The sequence below is a fragment of the Paramormyrops kingsleyae genome, chromosome 7, assembly GCF_048594095.1.
Source record: "Paramormyrops kingsleyae isolate MSU_618 chromosome 7, PKINGS_0.4, whole genome shotgun sequence".
Taxonomy (NCBI): Eukaryota; Metazoa; Chordata; class Actinopteri; order Osteoglossiformes; family Mormyridae; genus Paramormyrops; species Paramormyrops kingsleyae.
Genome location: NC_132803.1, coordinates 35,572,315 through 35,591,912, shown reverse-complemented (window position 1 = coordinate 35,591,912; position 19,598 = coordinate 35,572,315). Strand labels below are relative to the sequence as shown.

The following is a 19,598-nucleotide window of genomic DNA, read 5'->3' as shown; positions in this document are numbered from 1 at the left end:
ACTTCTAAAATCTCCCGGAAACACCCGTGACTGAACCAGTCCTTCCATTTGTGATAAGATTATCCATTTCAGAGTAAAAGCACATTCACTCACAAATTAAAGGCCATTTACAAACTTCCAATCAGAGCATGTGAGCGGAGTGGAGCGGTGAGAATTTCCGGTCCTCGCTCACTAGGCTGTTGGCTCCGCCCGCTCCTCCGCTCTAATTCGCACTACGCCGCTCCGCTCAACACCGCTCCTCGCTCCACTAAAATTTCCTCCCGCTCCAGGGAAATCGCTCCACGCTCGCTCCAATTTAAAAGAGGGAGAAATAATCTGCATGCCTAACAAATGTCACCTTAAACCGAAGCCTTATATCATAAAGAAATATGAGCAACGGCAACATTGCCACTCAGAAAATATTTATTTTTAAGCAACATATATAGGCAACAACGGACACGTTTGGCAATGGCATTCCACACAAAAATAGGCTTAAAAATAAAGGAATCAATGGTCTTAATAGTCTAAAGACTATACAGGCTAAGCATCTACGTTTTAAATTCCTCAATTTTTTCTGTTGATGCTGCTGCTGCGTCTCTATAAAATAAAATTTCACTAACAGCGTTACGTGAAATTTAAAAAATCCTATTAGACCTACTTTGAATGCCAAAACGAATTTATTTGATTACCAATATTTACCAATATAGGCTTTTATACTTTAATTTATAGACTTGATATACTACAACCATATAAAACTTGCTCACGTTTTGCTCTGGCTTCCGTCTGTTCGCATAAAACACTCTCGTGTTTCTGAGGAAAATGATTCCAAAGTGAATCTTTACTCACTGAAACAGTTTCACCACCTTGTTATTCTTGTTCTACATTATTGTCATCTATACGTTTGATAAGAATCATAGAATGTATGTATGTCGAAATAATGAGATAACTATCTCGAAATTTAGACTTAGTATCTCGAAACAAGTTTCTAGTTTTAATAACTTTTCACGGAAGGTGGTGCGTTTTTAATGACAGAATCGTGTTGTCCAGTAGGCTACACAGACAACGATGCACACCGATTATTTTTGCGCTTCAAACCATTTCGTGAATTGCAAAATCGTGTTAATAGCTAATATTATAGGTGCTGTCAGCTGTAATGACATGGTGGTTTAGCATTTTGGGCTCATGGCGACTGATGCACAACCCTTTGTTTCCCAGATTGCTTTACGTACAAATTTTAATTAATTTCTGAATGTTTGAATGTATCCGTATAGTGTGCAATGGGACAATACATGAATGGGTTAATAACCTTAAAACTAGACAAGACAGGCACTTCTAGTGAAGTGTGCTTTGATCAGTGGACTACAGGGAACAATGCACACCCCTTGGATTTTCAGAATAACTTTCTCTCTATCAATTATTAATTATACATTGTATCCATATTACATGGCATAGGGGTAATGCACTAAAGGGTTAATAGCTCTGAAACAAAATGAGACAGCCATGTCCTATGCAGTGTGCATGGATCAGGGGAACCTGGGGGACAATGGACACCCCTTGGATTTTCAAGATCACGTTCTCTAAAACAGCTAGCCTATTAATTAATACACTGTGTGCATATTACATGCCATAAGGGAAATGCACTAAAGGGTTAATTGCTCAAACAAAATGAGACAGTCATGCCCTATGAAGTGTGCCTTGATCAGTGGAGTCAGGGGGCAATGCACACCCCTTGGATTTTCAAGATCACTTTCTGTCTAACAGTTTAATTATTACATCATATCCATATTACATGCCATTGCTCCATTTCATACATATTGACAGTTAATTGATCACAAATTAATCCATAAGTAAGTTGTAAAGTGTGATTTAGGCAGTGCACCGTGGGACGAAGTAGGCCTAAATGTATCACAGCTGAATTGCTTGATTACATGTTTCGTAATCGGTGTGCATCGTTGTCTGTGTACTGGACAACACGATTCTGTCCTTAAAAACGCCCCACCATACTTCCGTGAAAAGTTATTAAAGCTAGAAACTTGTTTCGAGATACTAAGTCGAAATTTCGACTTAGTTATCTCGTTATTTCGAGATACTAAGTCGAAATTTCGACTTAAATTTTATATTATTTTTTTCTCAGGTGGCGGAAACGGGCTTCCATAATATGACACTTGTATGATCTATCAGTTTCCTTTGTGAAATACTTTGCGATTTCCATCTCGGTCAATTTCTGTAATAGTCTTGATAATTGTACAGGTGAATTCTGGGTAGATTTGGGCACGCCTCAGAATCGTAGTGTGAGCGGTATCGGAGCGAAATTGGAGCGAGACAGAGCGACCGCTCCAGCCTTAATTAAAAAAACCGCTCCGCGCTCTGACTTAATTCCAACCGCTCCGCTCCTCGCTCACGCTCCGCTCCGCTCACATGCTCTGCTTCCAATGACAGTAGACCCCCCCAAACACACTCACTCGCACACAAGCACACACACAAAGAGAGAAAAGATATTTGGTCCAATTATGCTGGTTAACGACTACCAATATTATTCAACAAAAATCAACAAATTATTTTCTTATTGATTGGAATTTTATAATGGAAAGGACGCAACAGCCCAAAGGACATTGTGTATGTGCAGACACTTTATTTACTGTATACACATATTTACAAAGTGAATATGAAGAGAATCGAAAACAGGGTTTCAGAATGGAAGGGGCACCTTGGCTCTTCAAAAGAACAAGTCGTATAATGCAAATAGAAAAACAAAATATAAATTCCAGACATGTAATAACTTTGCTCACAACAACTTACTAACTAGCTACATAGTAGTATAGCACCTTTGAGAATATCAAACATATCTACTGTGGAAAATATATATATATTTTTTCCTCATACTGTGTCCTGTTTTTCAATTTGTACATTTAAGCCTGCCACAAAGATTCATGGTTGTAACCTGCATTTGATGCAATTAGCATTCTTCTCGCTCACATGTAAGCAATGCTGTATGGCACAGTATCAACCCTACAGAGGCGTAACCGGGACAAGCGTGTGATAAAGGGATCATCGAGCAATGATGAGAACAGGCCTCCAGCCAGGCCTATAAATGGGTCACAGTAACATGTACCCAAAGTCTAATTCACGTCCACATTCAGTTTGGTCCTGAAGAGGTCCAACCTAAATCCCACTTAAACCTTCAGTACAATTCACATTGACCCTAAAGATTTGATTCCAGTATGAATGGGAAAAACGCAGTACTAGATACAAGCAAAACAGGAATGTATGTTCATGGTCAGAAAAACATCACTGAAAATAAAAGGCCAAGAAAAAATTGTATTTATGACATTAAAAATAGGAAAAGCCCTGTAGCACACACACAAACGCGTTTTAAAGGTAAGATGTACCAGATGCATCTGACAATTTCAAGCAAAACTTTCTGTGAACTCTGCAAAACACAGACGATGAATTTCTCATTTGAATGCAAACAATGTGGACAGTAGACAGCAGTAGACAGGGATTCTCATTAATTATGCCCCCCCCCCCCCCCCCCCCCACACACACACACACACACACACACACACACACACACACACACACACACACACACACACACACCACCAGCCGGACTGCTGAGTCACTGTTTATAGGAATGGAGAAGTCAAGATCTACAGGTCAATTAGGGGTGTAAATCACAGCTTTCCTTGCGATAGGATACATCGACTCCTTAAGCCAACGGTTCGATTTTTTTTTGATACCTCAGAAATTCCCACGATACGATACGAGATACGATTCAGTTCGATACTGGGGATAGTAGTCGAAATGATGAAATTTCACACAATTAAAAAAGGCAAATGTAATTAGCATTTTATCATATTTTATTGGGAACTTTAAATAAAATCTAGTGTAGTGAAGTATGTCCCATAAATCAAGCAAAATAAAGTGCAATAAGGTAAAAAACACACTAAACACACGCTCTGAAGGTACGCTACTGTAGCTTGCAAGCTACTTATAAATGACCAAGTCAGAATGATCTACCTATTATAAAAATGCAAAACATATATTTACGTATAAAAATATTGAGTATTCTTCAATATTACTATTATTATTTATTATTATTACTATTATTATTAATTTCCCTAGGGGATAAATAAAAATATTTTTTAATTGAACTGGGATTTTAGTTCCTTCACCTTGCTATTTCTCAGCTCGGTTTTCAGAGGGAAGTAAACGTAGTTTCTATGAACAGTCCGAAAATGCCGCTCCACATTTCCCTTATTTGGAATAGCAACAGCAGACTGACAGATGAGCCAAATGCACTTTGAATATGACATTGTGGAAAAAAATCTCCTCCTTCCATTCCGTATGGAAGTGGTAGGTTTTTGGCTTCTTACTTGGTCCCCCATTCATTCTTATACCCTTTCTTAAGTTTAGTAGAAATAATTTGGAGGCTAACTAGGCGACTCGGTAGCTTGCTAGAGATTTGCAGCAGCTGGCGTAGTTGAAGACGTCATCCACCTCTATTTTATATGGCATACCATCTACCCACCAGTAGATCGCAAACGACGTATTGGGCACCCCTGGTGTAGACCATGTATATGTCGGAGTGGATCATGAAAACAATACTGGAACCGGCGAGAAAAACAAACCGCTTGCATCGACATTTATGCGGTCACATCGATGCATCGGATCGTTTGCCGTTGAATCAATATATCGATACAAATCGATGTATTGTTACACCCCTAAGGATAATGTGAAGAAAGTTAGGTATTCTTTATATAAACTACAGTCGACACATTGTCCAAATACTCATTTAAGTCAACTGACAATCATCAGTTCACAATGCCATTATATTCACAGTATTTAACTGCCCAATATCCAAAATGTAACTATAAAAGTTATTTCTAAAACACCTACAGACATCATACAGAATTAACTGCCACAAGGTGCCCTTGATGCCCTTGATACATTCCACAGGCAGCAGGAAAACACATATTTCCCAAATCACATCATGTATATCTGGGAAAAGGCTGCCTTATTCAGCAACCTGAATCAAAGCTGACCACAAGAACACTATTATTGTGTAAACACCAGCTAATCACGACAGTACAAACAAGTCTCAATGACCCATTTCATATGCGAAAGCCGGGACCCAGGCGTGGGAAACAAAGCCCCTTTCACAGGGGTCTGCAAAGTGAGAAATGAGGGAAGCCCTCAATAAAGCAGCCCAGGCCCAGTCTGTCAAAGCCAACAGCCAAGAAAGTTTCTGGGAGATCAGGCCGTTAACTAACCCTAACCCTGGCCAAAGAGTGCCCTCCATTCCCCATTCCATCTGCTTCTGTACCATTCCAACTTACTGCATTCCATTCTTCAAACAAAAACAAGTGAAATCCCCCAGCATCATTAGTTACAGTCTATTATATGAAGATCCCTCTCAAACCTCACCTCTAAACTATCAAAAGATACAGCCTCTTCAGATTTATTTTTTGTTTTAAACACAAAGGAACAACTGAAGTATGATCTTATAAACAAAGAAGCAAATAAATTGACCACACTGCTGAACCATCATCAAAACTGGACAACCAGGCATTGTCTGCCAATAACAACACAATAAAAAAACACAACCACACACACACACACAAAAAAAAAAAACACTAACACTGTTACAAAGGCAGGTGTGAACTCACAGCTCTACATGCGAGTTGGGGAGGAGCTGCCAGTCACAGAAGAAACAAGCGTGTCATAGAAGCTCGCTCTTACCTCCAGAAATGAAAAGCGTGCAGCGGGCTGCATGGACTGCAAGGGCTTGTGGGAGTTGGGCTCAAACTTCTTGGAGTGAGGCTGTAAGTTAAATTGAGTTTCATAAACAGTAGTCCTTTCACATGACCCAATGGACAGCAACAACGTCTTAGTCTCAGACCTAACCTCCCTGAACACGAACCATCATGAGAATGTGATTTTTGAACCGAGCAGGTGATGAGTCTCATGAATGCCTTATCATGCTACTTATAAAGGAGGCAGAACAAATAACTTGTCTGGAGCTGAATCCTTTTTCTCTTAAATTTAAAGGCACTGGCCAGATTGATAAATCTACGAAGGTCATGGACTTCTGCCAGCAGAGGGCCACCTGTGTTCCTGGAGGAGGTAAGTCCACTACAGGGCAAAAACGCAACCCTGTTAAATGCGGCTCAGGAAGGCTGCAGCAAATGACAACTACAGCTTGATTCAATAAACTCGAAGCCACTGGTCATGCTCATGTGGGCACCTCAAGCTTTACGGGGACCATTTCTCAGATTAATTTTATTATTCTGCTCCCATGATCTTACAAATACAGTTTATATGTAGATAATAAAATGCATAGCCATCCTTCATTTCACACATCACAAATGCTCTAACTGCATAAAATGGTAACCAAACTAGCTGAAATTAAGAATGCACTGCCGTAGTAGCATGGCTCCACGTCAACAAAACAATATAATCTGCAGCACACTGTATTGGCGTAAGCAGATGTGTCTCCGTGGCAACACCATCAGCAGTTCCGCACTGAGCACAAATGTAAACATGCTACAGGGACGGCTACATCCAGGGGACAACATCTGTGCTTCGCTTCATCGCGGGGAGAATCCCGCAGGCGTGAAAGAGGCTGCAGGTTAAATGCTGACAATAGATAATTGTCCGAGTTTCTCCTTAATTCTCTACCATTGAGCCGAGCCTATTCACAGACAACACAGGGCCTTTTGTCAGGGTACTTCATAGGCTAAGGCATCGATTGCTTGCTGCCAAACCGCTCCAATAACTGGCGCACTGTCGGGACGATTAAGCCCGGTATCGGCACAGGCGGAACGGTCGGGTAGCATCACGCAATGGCACCAGCCTGACGACTTAAGCTAGCGGTCAGAGAAGCGGGCGGCAGCTACCGCTAGCTAGGTGCAGTGTACATACAAATAAACAACATAATGAGAAGCGCTTCCTGCAGATTCGGCTGCAGTGGAGCTGCCTGCATCATCAGCTGCGATTCTACCCATAACAATTAGAAACAAAGGCAAAGGCAGGCAAGCTAGAAAAGGAGACAGGCTGTGGTTCAAGGCGCAGAAGAGAGGGAAATACTCACTCCAGCGTCAGCCCCGGAATTCTCAGTCTCTCCCGCTGGGCTTTCATGGCGGCACCGCACTCGCCTGCGCTATTGTGGAAATGATATATTCATACCGCCAGCATCCCCGTGCACGCAGAGAGCCAAGCCCGAATACTATAAAGGAATGGGCTAACAATACCTCGGGGGGGGGGGAGGGGGGGGTGGTGCTGAGGAGCGGGGTGGGGGGGGGAACCACTTACAATCTTACCACTTCGAGCACAAGCTGTCAGATAAGAATGTCAGCTGCCTGGGAAAGGCGGGGATTCTGGACGCTGCCCCCCCAAGCCCCGCCCCCCCTTACCCTTCCACCTCTGTGTTCCCCCTCCCCCCGACAGCGATGGTGAGTCGCTCCATCAGCACAGCAGAGCTGCCTTCAGAACTCTCTAGCACCACCCCCCTCCCACTGGCCATTCTGATTATGTGAGAAGCATGCTTCTGACACATGGGGAGAATGTGGGGGGGGTAGGTCATCCTGTGTATGATGGCCTGGGGCCTCACGAAGAGGGGTATTGTAGGGGGTGGCGACACGAGAGTCACTATAACCAAGCGGAGTCCCCCACCCCCCAGACCTATATTTTCACCCTCAAAGGACCACCGCTATCATCTCTGACATGCTGCAGAGTGCCCTGACCTCAGGGGTACCCCCCCATGACAGGCCGCAGGCGACTCGCATATCTCGTGTGGAAATCATGTGTGTGGCTGACATTCGATAGAGAATCGGGGAGGGAAAGGGGGGTTCAAATAATGTCAAATTAACTGAAAACGAAACGGCTGACACTGAAGAGGAAAGAAATGCAGCAACAGGGCCAGCTGGTCCAAACCGGTCCACCTGTCCAGTACGTAAATGTATAAACAGACAGACGTAGTGAAGATTCATATACAGATTAAGGCAAAACAAAAATACACATGGCTACCTAATAAAGGCAGTGTTATTGGCTTGGGTCAGCTCGGGTGTAAACGAGGCCTTAATGATAGTTGATACCATCCTCAATGGCAGCTTTGGCCTCTACAATCAACTGGTCGGCTCAGTCAATAGTGATACACAAACCTCCAGCTAGCGCTCATATAAATTTTTGATGTTGTTGAGGTGTGGTGTGTGTATGACATTTTCAAAAATATAAGATACTACACCCTACATTGTTCACTATTGATTAGGTTTTGTTGTACTCTTGCCATTCTCCCTTGCCTTCAACAATTACACTTTATGTGTCTTTATATATCCACACATAAGCTACACACAGACACACACACACTTTGCTCAGCACAAAGGTGACGCCCAGAAGACCGAAATGCTACACACCCAGTGACCAGCTAAACCTTTACAATACTGCACCTAGAGTCACAATAAATTAAAAATTTAAAACAGCATATATGTTCCTTAAAAACAGATGCTAAGGGGACTTTTTACATTATTATTCAATTAAAATTTATAGTTATTATCCAGTTAATAGTAAGTTTGTTCTCCTGCAAATCATGTTTAAGTTTTAGCAGCTCAGGCAGGCAACGCAGCCGGGAACATACCTTATTACGCAGCCGGGAACATACCTTATTACGCAGCCGGGAACATACCTAATTACGCAGCCGGGAACATACCTAATTACGCAGCCACTCATAGGAACATGGTACAGCAAATGTAATGCATTTTGCTCCTCTAGCAGGATACCTTCTTAATAAGGTTATTGATGACTAAATTTAAACATCTAAGAGGTTTCCACGGGATGGTAAAGTCCGCAGTACTTCTTATAATGAATAAAAATCCATAAAACCCGAACTGACATTCTCTCTTAAAAGTGTGAGGAGGGAAATATATGGAGGACAAGGAACCATAGTTGAGCCAAAAAATTCTGGAGAGGGAAAATGATTACAGTCCCATAACACTGATACTAATCCTGAAGCAGTACCTAATGACAGTCAGTACATGTGTACCTTACCACAGCCCCCTAATAACCTCCTAATAAACGGTAATTATGAATGTACAGCATCACTGAAACGTGTCTGTACACGCCTGACTCATTAGTGAATAATGACGGTGGTTATAATTCACATATCTTGCAGCCTGCTACAAGTTTTTGTCTGGCTTTGAGTTGAGAAAACCCTTATGAGTGCAATTAAAACTTGTGCAGCAATATAAAACAATATATGATTAACAACTTTGAGGAAAGTTTGGATCACATAACTAAGGGCAACAGAATTTTTTTTTTTTTTTTTTTTTTTTTTTAAACTAAAAAGTAGACCATTACCAACCAGAACCAGTACATGTATAAGGGGTATTAAGCTATTTAGCTATTGCTGTAGCAGCTGTGCTCAGATTATTTAGCACTTTTAGGCTGGAAAGCATACTTATAAAAACACTCACATAAATATTCATCAATACATAAGCATCACATTACGTATATGCTTACCACGACGTTGCCACCGCAATCAACACAATTTTCAAACCCGCACATGGGCTTAAACATTAATGCACCTGAGCATGTGTGCATGGCACCCAGCGGAAGCTATTCATACACACCTATAACATTTTCATGTATTTACATTTACTTATTTAGCAGACGTTTCTGTCCAGAGAGACACACAAGCGAGGGTCAGAGAGCAGGGTCTAGACCAGCTTCGAGTTCAAGGCTTTGCTCAAGGTCACATAATTGCCAGCCATGGGATTCGAACTGGCGACCTTCCGATCACAGGCACAGTGTCCTATCCTGCAGAGCCACACGCTGGCCAGCATAAGGGGTGTGCTTCCTGTGTAGGGTTACATCTGGAGGGGAGACGAAGGGACAGAGCCGACCATGTGACACTGTAGCAGTTCCGTATCGAACCCTGCAGTTTTACAGAAGCCACTGAAAGAGTTTACAGTCATCACTGTGCACAGACCACTGCAATATTCCTCCATCATCTAGAAGCAACCTCATTCCACCAAACCGCTATTAGACGGCACTCATCTGCGCTCCTCATGCCAGCAACGGTGGACGAATTAGCACATGACTCACCACCAGCAACATCGTGCGGCAGAAGGGCCCCGCAATGCAAAGGGATGTTTATTAAGTAGGACAAAGTGAGCTGGAGATGCATCAAGTCAAGGCCCAGACCAAGAAGCTCTCCACACACCTGTATACCGCACCCACATCTTCATATATGGCTGCTCAGAGCGGCCTCTTTCAATGTAAATGTCAATGCAAACAGCACTTGTTAAAATCAATTGCAGCACAGTCATATTAATCGGGAAACACCGGCAATTTGTTCAAAGTGCACACTGAAGGAGCGGAGGGGAAGTAGTTATTTTACATACATGTGACCTCAGCTCATCATAGAGCCACAAACTGAGGAAACAGCCATCTATAAACCTAAGCTAAAGGGGAGCATGGTTAAAAACCTTCTTTCTGTGTCACTTTAACGAGGTTGTCAATTGGCGATTAAAAATGGCATCTCTAACACTAAAGGCAAGAGTCACCCTGGAAACAAAAGCCAACAGCAAGTAATCACAGCAGTTAAGATGAGAACCTGCAAAGTCAAACAGCTGCCAGGCTGGGCTAATTACCTTGAGGGAGTCAGAAAATCATGTAAAATATCATGTCTAGTGTAACAAGCCAAGTACCTTATTAGCACGTCTTAGGGGGTTAAAATTTTAAGGCCCATAAAACATTTAAAATTGCATGCATACATACATATACTGGGTATATGTCTGAATATTTTCTAGGGTTTGATCACAATTTCCCATTCTGCAGACAGTCAGTCATACGAGTAAGATACAATCAGAGTAACAAAAGCCACCAAAGAAAGAAGCGGCGCATAGCACTGGCGATAAGGGGAGATGAGCGGACAGCTGGCCGACAGCCTTTTGGTTGTCCAGTGTAATGGTGAAAGCCAGACTGCAAATGCATCTAGGTGCTGTTCTCAGAAGCATGCAGAGGCCAGAAGAGGGCGCCATGTTTTCTGTCAATGCTCCTATACTTTTTTGACTTAAGTCCTGCAGCTGAAGGTGTAAAAGGTACAAAAGACATACAGAGGCAGTAGGGAAAAAAGCATGGGTGTCTTCCTCCCCCATATGTACAGGACACAAAAAAAGCTCAACTCAAATCAAGAAGAGATTCTATTCAGCCAGGCTATGCAAAGACAGTCACCTCCCTGTTCATATTTCATGGCCATTATTCTGTTAATTTTTAACATGTTTAAAGTCCTTTTCCCCTGTAAAGTAATGAAATTCAACATGGGCAGTGTGTTACAAACCACCCCCCCCCCAAAGCAGCCCAAACAATCACACAGGAAGCAGCTCTCCTCCCACCTACCCCTAGACTGACGCACTCTCCTGCGGGCTGCCCCCATTTCATTGCGGCCTGCACTCCACAAGGACTCGCAGCTACAAAGTCACTGGCTAATTGTTGCAGTATCCCACCGGGGCCGTCACCACGCCCGGGATCACGCGGACCTCAGCTGCAGGTGCAGATCTGCCTCAGCACGGGGGACAGGGAGGAGACGCAGGGGAGGGGCCCAGTAAGGCAGAGCCAGATAACGCATCTCCCAGCTGCTCCGCCGGAAGGGCACCCCCTGCATTTGGGGCATGGCAATGTTTCAGAGACTTGTCAACGTCACAGAGGACCCCCCCTCCTCAGAATGAAATGCAGAGCAGATTGACATTTACTCCAGGACCAAAGCCAGACTCTCAACTGGAAGTGGGATAACCTGGGTGCAGCCGCCATGGCTATGGGCATAAAGGTCACACAGTCGGTCTCTCTGAAGGCAGCCATGCCCGACTGAGAATCTTCTCTTGCCCCATCAGGGGGTAATAAAACATCTTAAAAGTCCAAACACAGCCTGACAGACGACAGAACTTTTTAAGTCCAAGAAAACTTTTAAACACCAGACAGACAGCCATCCTTGTTTGGCCTCAAGAATATTATCCATTTTTTTCAGGCAGGTACCATTAGCATTCATATTAGAAAATTAGACCATATTAGAATGAGTGTATATACACAAACAATACAAAAATATTTCCACTATTACCTGAAATCCCACTTCTCCGCTCCTGCTTAAAACAGCTTAAAACTAACCAGCAACAGAAACAGCTATCCGCCTATGCATGCATCCATCCATCTTTCATTGTTTTTGAAACAATAACAATAAAGATCTATTCTATCCATCAATCCATGAACTAAAACAGACAGTGGGAAACTTGTATTTCATTTCAGCTGTTCCCAGCAAGACCCGTCGAAATACTCTAAGCACACGGCCAAGTCCCAGTCTGGCTTCCGATGATCACCAGTTCTCATTTCCTATTTAAAAACTGCTAAAAGACATACAAGATATTAATGCTACATTCAACTAAGTCCTTCACACATTGGGATGCGCCACAACCCCACTTAACATCATGCAACATTTAGGAAGAGGCACCAAGAGCTCTGTTCTGGGGGACCTTCGGCACCATGCTGCAAGATTACCACTAATTAACAACTATGTTTCCCAAAGGGACGTGGCAGGGCGCCCCAGACACAAGACCCCCTAGGAGCTCTGCATCTGAGCACCCCCTCATGTGCCAGAATGGGCCTTCTGCCAGGCCACGGTCAAAACACGGCGACCAAACACCCCCAAGCTCAGTGTGTCTTGGCTGGCGAGCCCCAGCTCTATTTACCTACGTGAGAGGGAGATCTCGAACCCAGGTTAAAAGCAGAAACGGTGAACTCATTGTACCGAATCTGTCAGTGAAATCACCTCTTTGGGGGCATTACTGCCAATTTCAACCCTAATGCAGTTATCTTCCACTACTTTACATAATGACTCTCCTTGTCTACCAATGAACATCATATCAGCAATGGAGACTTTAAACATTGGTACTTACAAACTCCCTCTTCGTGGAAGGCTCAGTTCCTTCTGTGGAAGGGAGAGGGGGAAAAAAAAGTAGCATGAGTATTAGGACAAAAAAAAATGACCACTCAGATTTGCTACAACAGAGCCATGACATACACATACATACAGTGAGAATACAACAACATGCTTGAGTCAGACATTCCAGGTTGCTGAGAAGCTGCAGGCACCATTTCAGATAATACTGACTGGCAACGGGTGCCACACACATGAACACTGCTGACTGTTCACGAGAGTGCTAAACACTAAACAGCAAGCCCTTCTTTAAGGACCCAGTCCTCTTGCGATGGAACGGGGAGCAGGCTATAAGCAGCATGTGGGATCACAGAGTGTCCATTCAGATATGTTAATGAGGAAGATGGGTGACCTATGACTGGACAGCTCAGGGAAGGATTGTTAGTGATTGGTAAGTCAGCTGAGAGAGGGAATGTTGCAGGCGGTTGCTGACCAACCGAGTCTAAACCTGAAACGACACTTCGCACTGATTTGTAGATGGATCTCAATGGAAGAAAAAAAAAACATTTCCACAAATGTTACACCCAAAGAAGTATGGTTGCAATTGCAAATTATGCCATATTAAGCATTACACATATGATGCACGTTTCCATGTAATTAGAAAGACTTTTTTTTTTTTTCATCCAATATCTGAATTTGGCAACTTTCCAGCTTGGTGCCCTCACTCAGCCAAAGCCAACAGAGTGGGCTGCCTATGCTCTGGAAGACTCACAGAATTCCCAGTATGGCTCAAAATTCCCAAAGCCAGACCTAAACAGGGAAGAGAAACAGCTGACCTCTCTTACCACACTCTCGTTATCCAAATTTACCAGTGAAGTCGTCAGCATTGACACCTATAGGTCACTAGTGACTAACGTGTCACGTGTTTAAAATGTGAAATATATACATAAATACCTGTCGCATGCAGGATTAAAATGTAACATATAGCCATATTTCCTTGACAAATCAACGGGACAGTATAAACTGAGGTCATTCTCATGAAATACCAAGATATTTGTCATTCGTTATGTTAGTTATATTTTCATTTAAAAAAAGGCTTTCAGAACATTTAAAATTTATGTAGATAAACTGAAGATTACATGTGACACTGAACATCTTGGTTCTGTGTCAGAATTAGAATCCTAAAAGGACAAATTCCTTGTACTTTTTGTACTTGCTGGATAAAGGGTTCTGGTTAATACAACAAAACATTTTTTGTAGAGAAACCATAAAAAAAACATCTGAAAAGCAAATGATGCTGAACCTAACAAGTAAAAAGTTGAAGTTATACACATATGCACATTTAGCATAATTCAAATTAAACTGCTTTTACCCATTAGAACAGTAACAACAGTGACTATGGGACAGTGCAGAATTTAACAGTACTTCACCAGTAGAGGGTGCTGTATACTCTTACAAAAAATTTAGCACAGCTAAATTTACAATCAGTTTTTAGAAGTAAAAAAGGACTTTTAAAATGTTTTCACCACTGCACACAGAGAAGAGTCATTGTCGGGAATGTGTTACGCTTCTTTCAGCTTTGGCAGCTGACATGCAAGATGGAACCCATGTGAGTCGGTCAGTGCAACCAAAACCGGAACGGCTCCCGATCTGTTCATCGAGGATGTATCCTCAGATCAGAATTAGGCGGCCCAGGACTGATCCAGTAAATGAAAACACAAGGGATGGAGTAAAAATGACCGCGATTACACTGAGGAGAGGGCCGGATGCCGCCCAGAGCCCCCGCAGCCCAGCTGTGCTTCTTCCATCAGGGGCAAGGTGACACTAACGTCTAACAAGCGACACAGCTGCCTCCTTCCCACTGCTGAGCCCAGTGTGCCTGTGAGCTATTTCTGACAGACTCGAACAAGGACATATATCCCACCTCCCGGCAGCTTCACAGGGGCTCAGAAGGCCAGAGAAAGGAGCAACACCCAACTCCGAGTTCATAACCTCAGTCTACACAGAAGGTGCAAACATCTAAACAACTAAACATTAAAGCAATAATTGACCAATCCTGTCTCAATAACAGAAAAATGTGCGACTGCATACCGACTCACCCGCGGAGATACTTTGCTTACACTGATTCATCCACATGCAGAACATGGAGTTCACTCCTGTCTATTTCCTTACTGACTCAAAGTCACATAATCACTCTTCAAAGTACATATCACGTCGCCGCCTGAGTCTCGGTAACACTTCGCGCCGTCATTATGCCCCTGAATCTCATCCCGACACACAGGTAAGCACAAGAGGCGGTGATTTATTAGGAAGAGCAGACAAGGCACACATCGCCTAGTTACCTTATGAAAATCTGAGTGCGCTGGTTTAAAAAATTCAAATCTGCCCAGCAGGATGGAAATATGCTATTAGATCTTCCTTTAAGAGGGGAAAAAATATTAGGCTTAAACAGAAAAATGTAACGTATTAAAAAAAACTCCTCTAAAAGCAGCTGTCCAGTTCTAGATTAAGGTTTAATATCCATCACCCCTGCCACCGCGTCAGCATTTCATTTGAGGAATTGGGTTACGTGGGTCTAATTACACGGGAAGTACGATGGAGTCTGTCACCAGGACCTCCAGTGTCAGCTGATCATTGATACAAATTAATACCACTGTGTTTGGGCGTTTACTACCCTTGTAAAAATACAGGCAACACAGGATACAAAGCAAGAGAAATACCAAAGAGACAATGCAAACTTTATCCTGCAAAACATACAACTAAATAAATGAGCTAAACAATGAAACATGGCCTCGATGACCACGATGCTGTGCTTTGATGCTACAGGAAAAGCGTCCAAATGGCCAAAGATCAGAGATCCTGCGGAAAAAGATTTAGTGAAGTCCTGACCTTGTTCTGAAAACTTCCGCAGCCTAACACCATGACACAGAACGCGCCACCCAGGCCAGAATACCATTACAGCAGAGATTGAGCACACCTGTACAGTTCCTTTGTTGAGGACAATTTTCCACCCATCTGGCCGTGATTCTGCTAGCAAATTCCCAGGGGCATCTTCAGCTATGCCCACACCTGCCTGCTCAGCACACTTTACTTCCTGTTCCCCATGCTGACTGACCAATAGGAAATGATCCTTAGGGGAACAGGGACACCATGCCGCACCTGCACCAAGGACACTGCCTGGGGACTGACAGATCGCACCCACTCTCTATCCTGGGCCACGTGGACGTGTACAAGGCAAAGAGGGTGCATGACATTAGGCCACACTCGACTCCCCAAAGGAACGCCACAGTAACTGTAGACCGTTTCAATACACATAGTCCTCTAGGACTCAGTGCCAATTTGACTGCCAAATTAAGTCACCATCATTACCACCTCTCGAAGATCTGAGTGTTATTCCATCACATTTGAGCTCCAGATCACAAGCCATCACATCCAGACAACTCCTCAGGTTAAGCTAAATCATAAGACGAAGCATTTCAGTGGCACTTTATCATATTGGTGGATTGAGAAAACCTGTGTGTGTGTGTGTGTGTGGGGGGGGGGGGGGGGGGACTCCACCCAGCCTGGTTGCGACATCACCACCACATTTAATTTCAACATTGAGCTTGCATTCAATGTGCCGCTGTAGCCAACCAGCATTTCACTTAAACATGCCAAGATCTGAATGGCTAAACACCACTAGTTCTGCAATGTTTACAAATGTTTTATTCATCATAGTTATTAAAACTAGGGATAGGCCGATTCACATTATTTCAGTTCCAATCCAATTCTGATACCGATACAAGAGCTCTATTTACTTTAATATTTTCATACAATATCTATCTATCCATCTGTCTGTGTTTTTTAAAATTAGTAAATGCAAATGAAAAAAATCTTTAATTACTACTAGGAACATACATAATGTACGGTTCCACCTTATTTGTACATCTTGATTTAAGCCGTTTTGATCCATTTTGCAGTTCAGCTTGAATATCTTCCAAGCAAGTATATGCAAGTGGCGAATGCTTAAAATGCCCCACAATTTTTCTCCCCCTGGCAACAGCGACACTTACACTTCGTTACGATAGCAGCCACTCGTGTATCACAAGCTGCTCTATGTGAGCAAAACAGCCCAAGCTAGCGACCCCCAAATCATCCATTGCATTTTTCATATTACTTGCATTGTCTCATAGAATTGCATGCGCTTTTAGTGGGATTTTCCACTGATCACTACTCCCACCTCTCAAAATTAGTTTTTACAAAGATTGCAGCCCGCTGTACTACTAGTTGCTATTAAAAGCAGAAAATACTTCCAGATCGTCACCCTCTTATCCAAAGTTCTTACACTTCTCGTACTGCAAAGAGTATGTGAATGACACAGCAGGTGGAAGTCACTGCGTTCATACCCACTGAGTGGCAGAAAAACTGAGTGGCAGCGATAGCGCTCAGCTTAAATGCTGCAAAAATACATCTAAAATGGGGAAGAGCTGTCGTGTGATTAACTGTGCAAACAGATTTAACACAAAATAGGAGCTCTCTTTAGAGACTGCCAAAAACTAAATAAGTAAGTATCGGACACATATGGCCGATACCCAATCCATTAAATAGGCCTGGACCGGCATCGACACTGATCCAAATATCGGATCGGTGCATCTCTGATTAACACACCACATATATAAAAAAAACACTAACTGGATGACATCTGTTTGAGGATCATCTAGACTAAAGTAACCATGTGGTACTGCCCCATTAGTGCTCCAGAGACCAGTACCAAGTACTTCACATTTTCTCCGCCATTTATTCTCTTACTCGCGGCATCTTTTCGGTACATGACTACAGTATTTCTATTTGAAAAGCACAGGATCTCAAGAGAATTCATAGGAGATAATTGTACTAAGCAGAGACAAGGTGCACCATGGGAGACACCAACAGGGATGACAAAACTTCAAAAGTAGCCTGGAGATTTTGAAGGGATGCTCTAAAAATCCGTGTTGAAGTCTCACTTGAAAGGTACGGGCTTTTGAAATGCTGCTCACTATTCCTGGTGGGGGTGGGCGGGGGGGGGGGTGGTGGTACAGAGTGATATATGAGAATGGGAAAGGGAAATAGGAAAGGCGGACACAGATGGCCGCAGGGGGTGCTGATGTGAAGCCCCCACTGAGCACTGGGATGACTGTCCTCTGAAGGCCCTCCAGCAAGCCAGCATCACAGAGGGGTCGCTATGGCGACATCCTTCGGTCCAATATCAAAGCCAGCCAACGGCAAACCACCTTCTCCTGAGGCTTCATTAATAATTCTCTTTATTTTGCCCTCCTTCCTTAGTAGTTCACCCACCCTAAGATCAAGCAGACATTAGGAACATGGGCATACAGTGTTGACATGGAGAAGTGAGGGGGCCCACAGCTATATCTTTTACCGTAATGCAGTCCTTCAGCTCCTCTGAATAAATAACAGACAAATCTAACAGTTCAGCTTCATTCAACGTCTGCACCCATACTCTTTAAACCCTTAACCTGGTACATAATATAAATACTGCGTAACTGTAGAGGAATGTAGTGCAAGAGGGATATACATAAATAGTGTTGCTTTCTAAATACGGGAACAGACACTTAAGAAGTTTCTGGGCCAGTTTAACCAACATTAACACAAAATAACTCCAGACTCTGTAGGTAGATGCTACAAGTAGCAGAAACTTGACAGGTCCCTCCTGCAAATGAGCGCTGCCTTTGTTAACATTTGTGTTTTAGAGCGATTAATGATTCTGAATTACTACTGATGCTTAGTTCATAAGTTACGGACATCTGTAATTATTGATGTATACTGTACAGAAATGGTAATTATGAGGTAAGCAATCATTTACATAATTTTACCAGCTGAAGCGACCGAACAACCTGAATATAAGATAACATTGGCTTTTTCACAAAGTCATGCAATGGGTATCAACAGAGCAATTAATATGAAATTTTGGGACATTTCATTTAAAATACCACAAACAAGACTAGCTGCCAAGGCTGGACTGTTCTTGAGAAGATACAGTCTTATGAACTGGAAAACTCACATCTCAAACACCATGATTCAGACTAGACCAAACCACACCCAACAGAACAAACACCAAATGCGGGTGGGAGGTGGATCTCAAGTTTCCTGCTTTGAACGGTTTTATTAGCTACATGGCAAATTCCCCTTTAGAATCTATTATACACTCTGACCGGATACTTTTGTTCAAGTTGGCCAACACCACCTGCCAATTTTTGCATCAAAATAGGACTTAATCAGAGCAAGTACCCGTGACTACTAACGAACTGAGCCGCCTCCAGTCAGACTCCAAATGGCAGACAGACCTTCTTGAGAATATCATGTAGCAGTAAGGCAGCAAGAGGCCTCACACTGTGTGGGTACAGAGAGCGAAGGCCAGCCTTAATGCTGATGAATGGCTTCCAACAGCCCCACGTTCAGGATTTATGCGAAAGTTCATCTGTGAATAATTAATGAGAGGGAAACAGCCACCAGAAGCAGGCAGAACAGCTGAAAGGGGACATGGGCCTGCCAGTACGCAAAAGCGTCACATTCATTTTACATAAAAAATCCCTTTCGAGTGCATGTTCAATGAAAATGTGATAAGAGACAGAAATACAGAACTAGGCTTTTCCATTCACCTGCTCAGTCTTAGACTGGCTGAGCAGCGCCCCCAGTATAACCTAGGAAGGTACAGACA

At 43.0% G+C, this 19,598-nt stretch overlaps 1 protein-coding gene across 10 annotated transcripts in view; it reads right to left on the bottom strand.

Annotated features, from left to right (window-relative positions):
* mast4 (microtubule associated serine/threonine kinase family member 4) overlaps positions 1-19,598 on the bottom strand; it is a 115,008-nt gene that overhangs the window by 44,253 nt on the left and 51,157 nt on the right. For 6 of the 10 annotated variants that reach the window (XM_023795659.2, XM_023795668.2, XM_023795678.2 and 3 more), the window contains 2 exons: positions 12,924-12,955; positions 5,722-5,802 (listed from right to left, as the gene is read on the bottom strand). In XM_023795659.2, coding sequence (XP_023651427.1) covers positions 5,722-5,802; positions 12,924-12,955 — 113 coding nt within the window. The remainder of the gene's footprint in view (positions 1-5,721; positions 5,803-12,923; positions 12,956-19,598) is intronic. The other 4 variants (XM_023795697.2, XM_023795706.2, XM_023795753.2 and 1 more) reach the window with 1 other exon arrangement.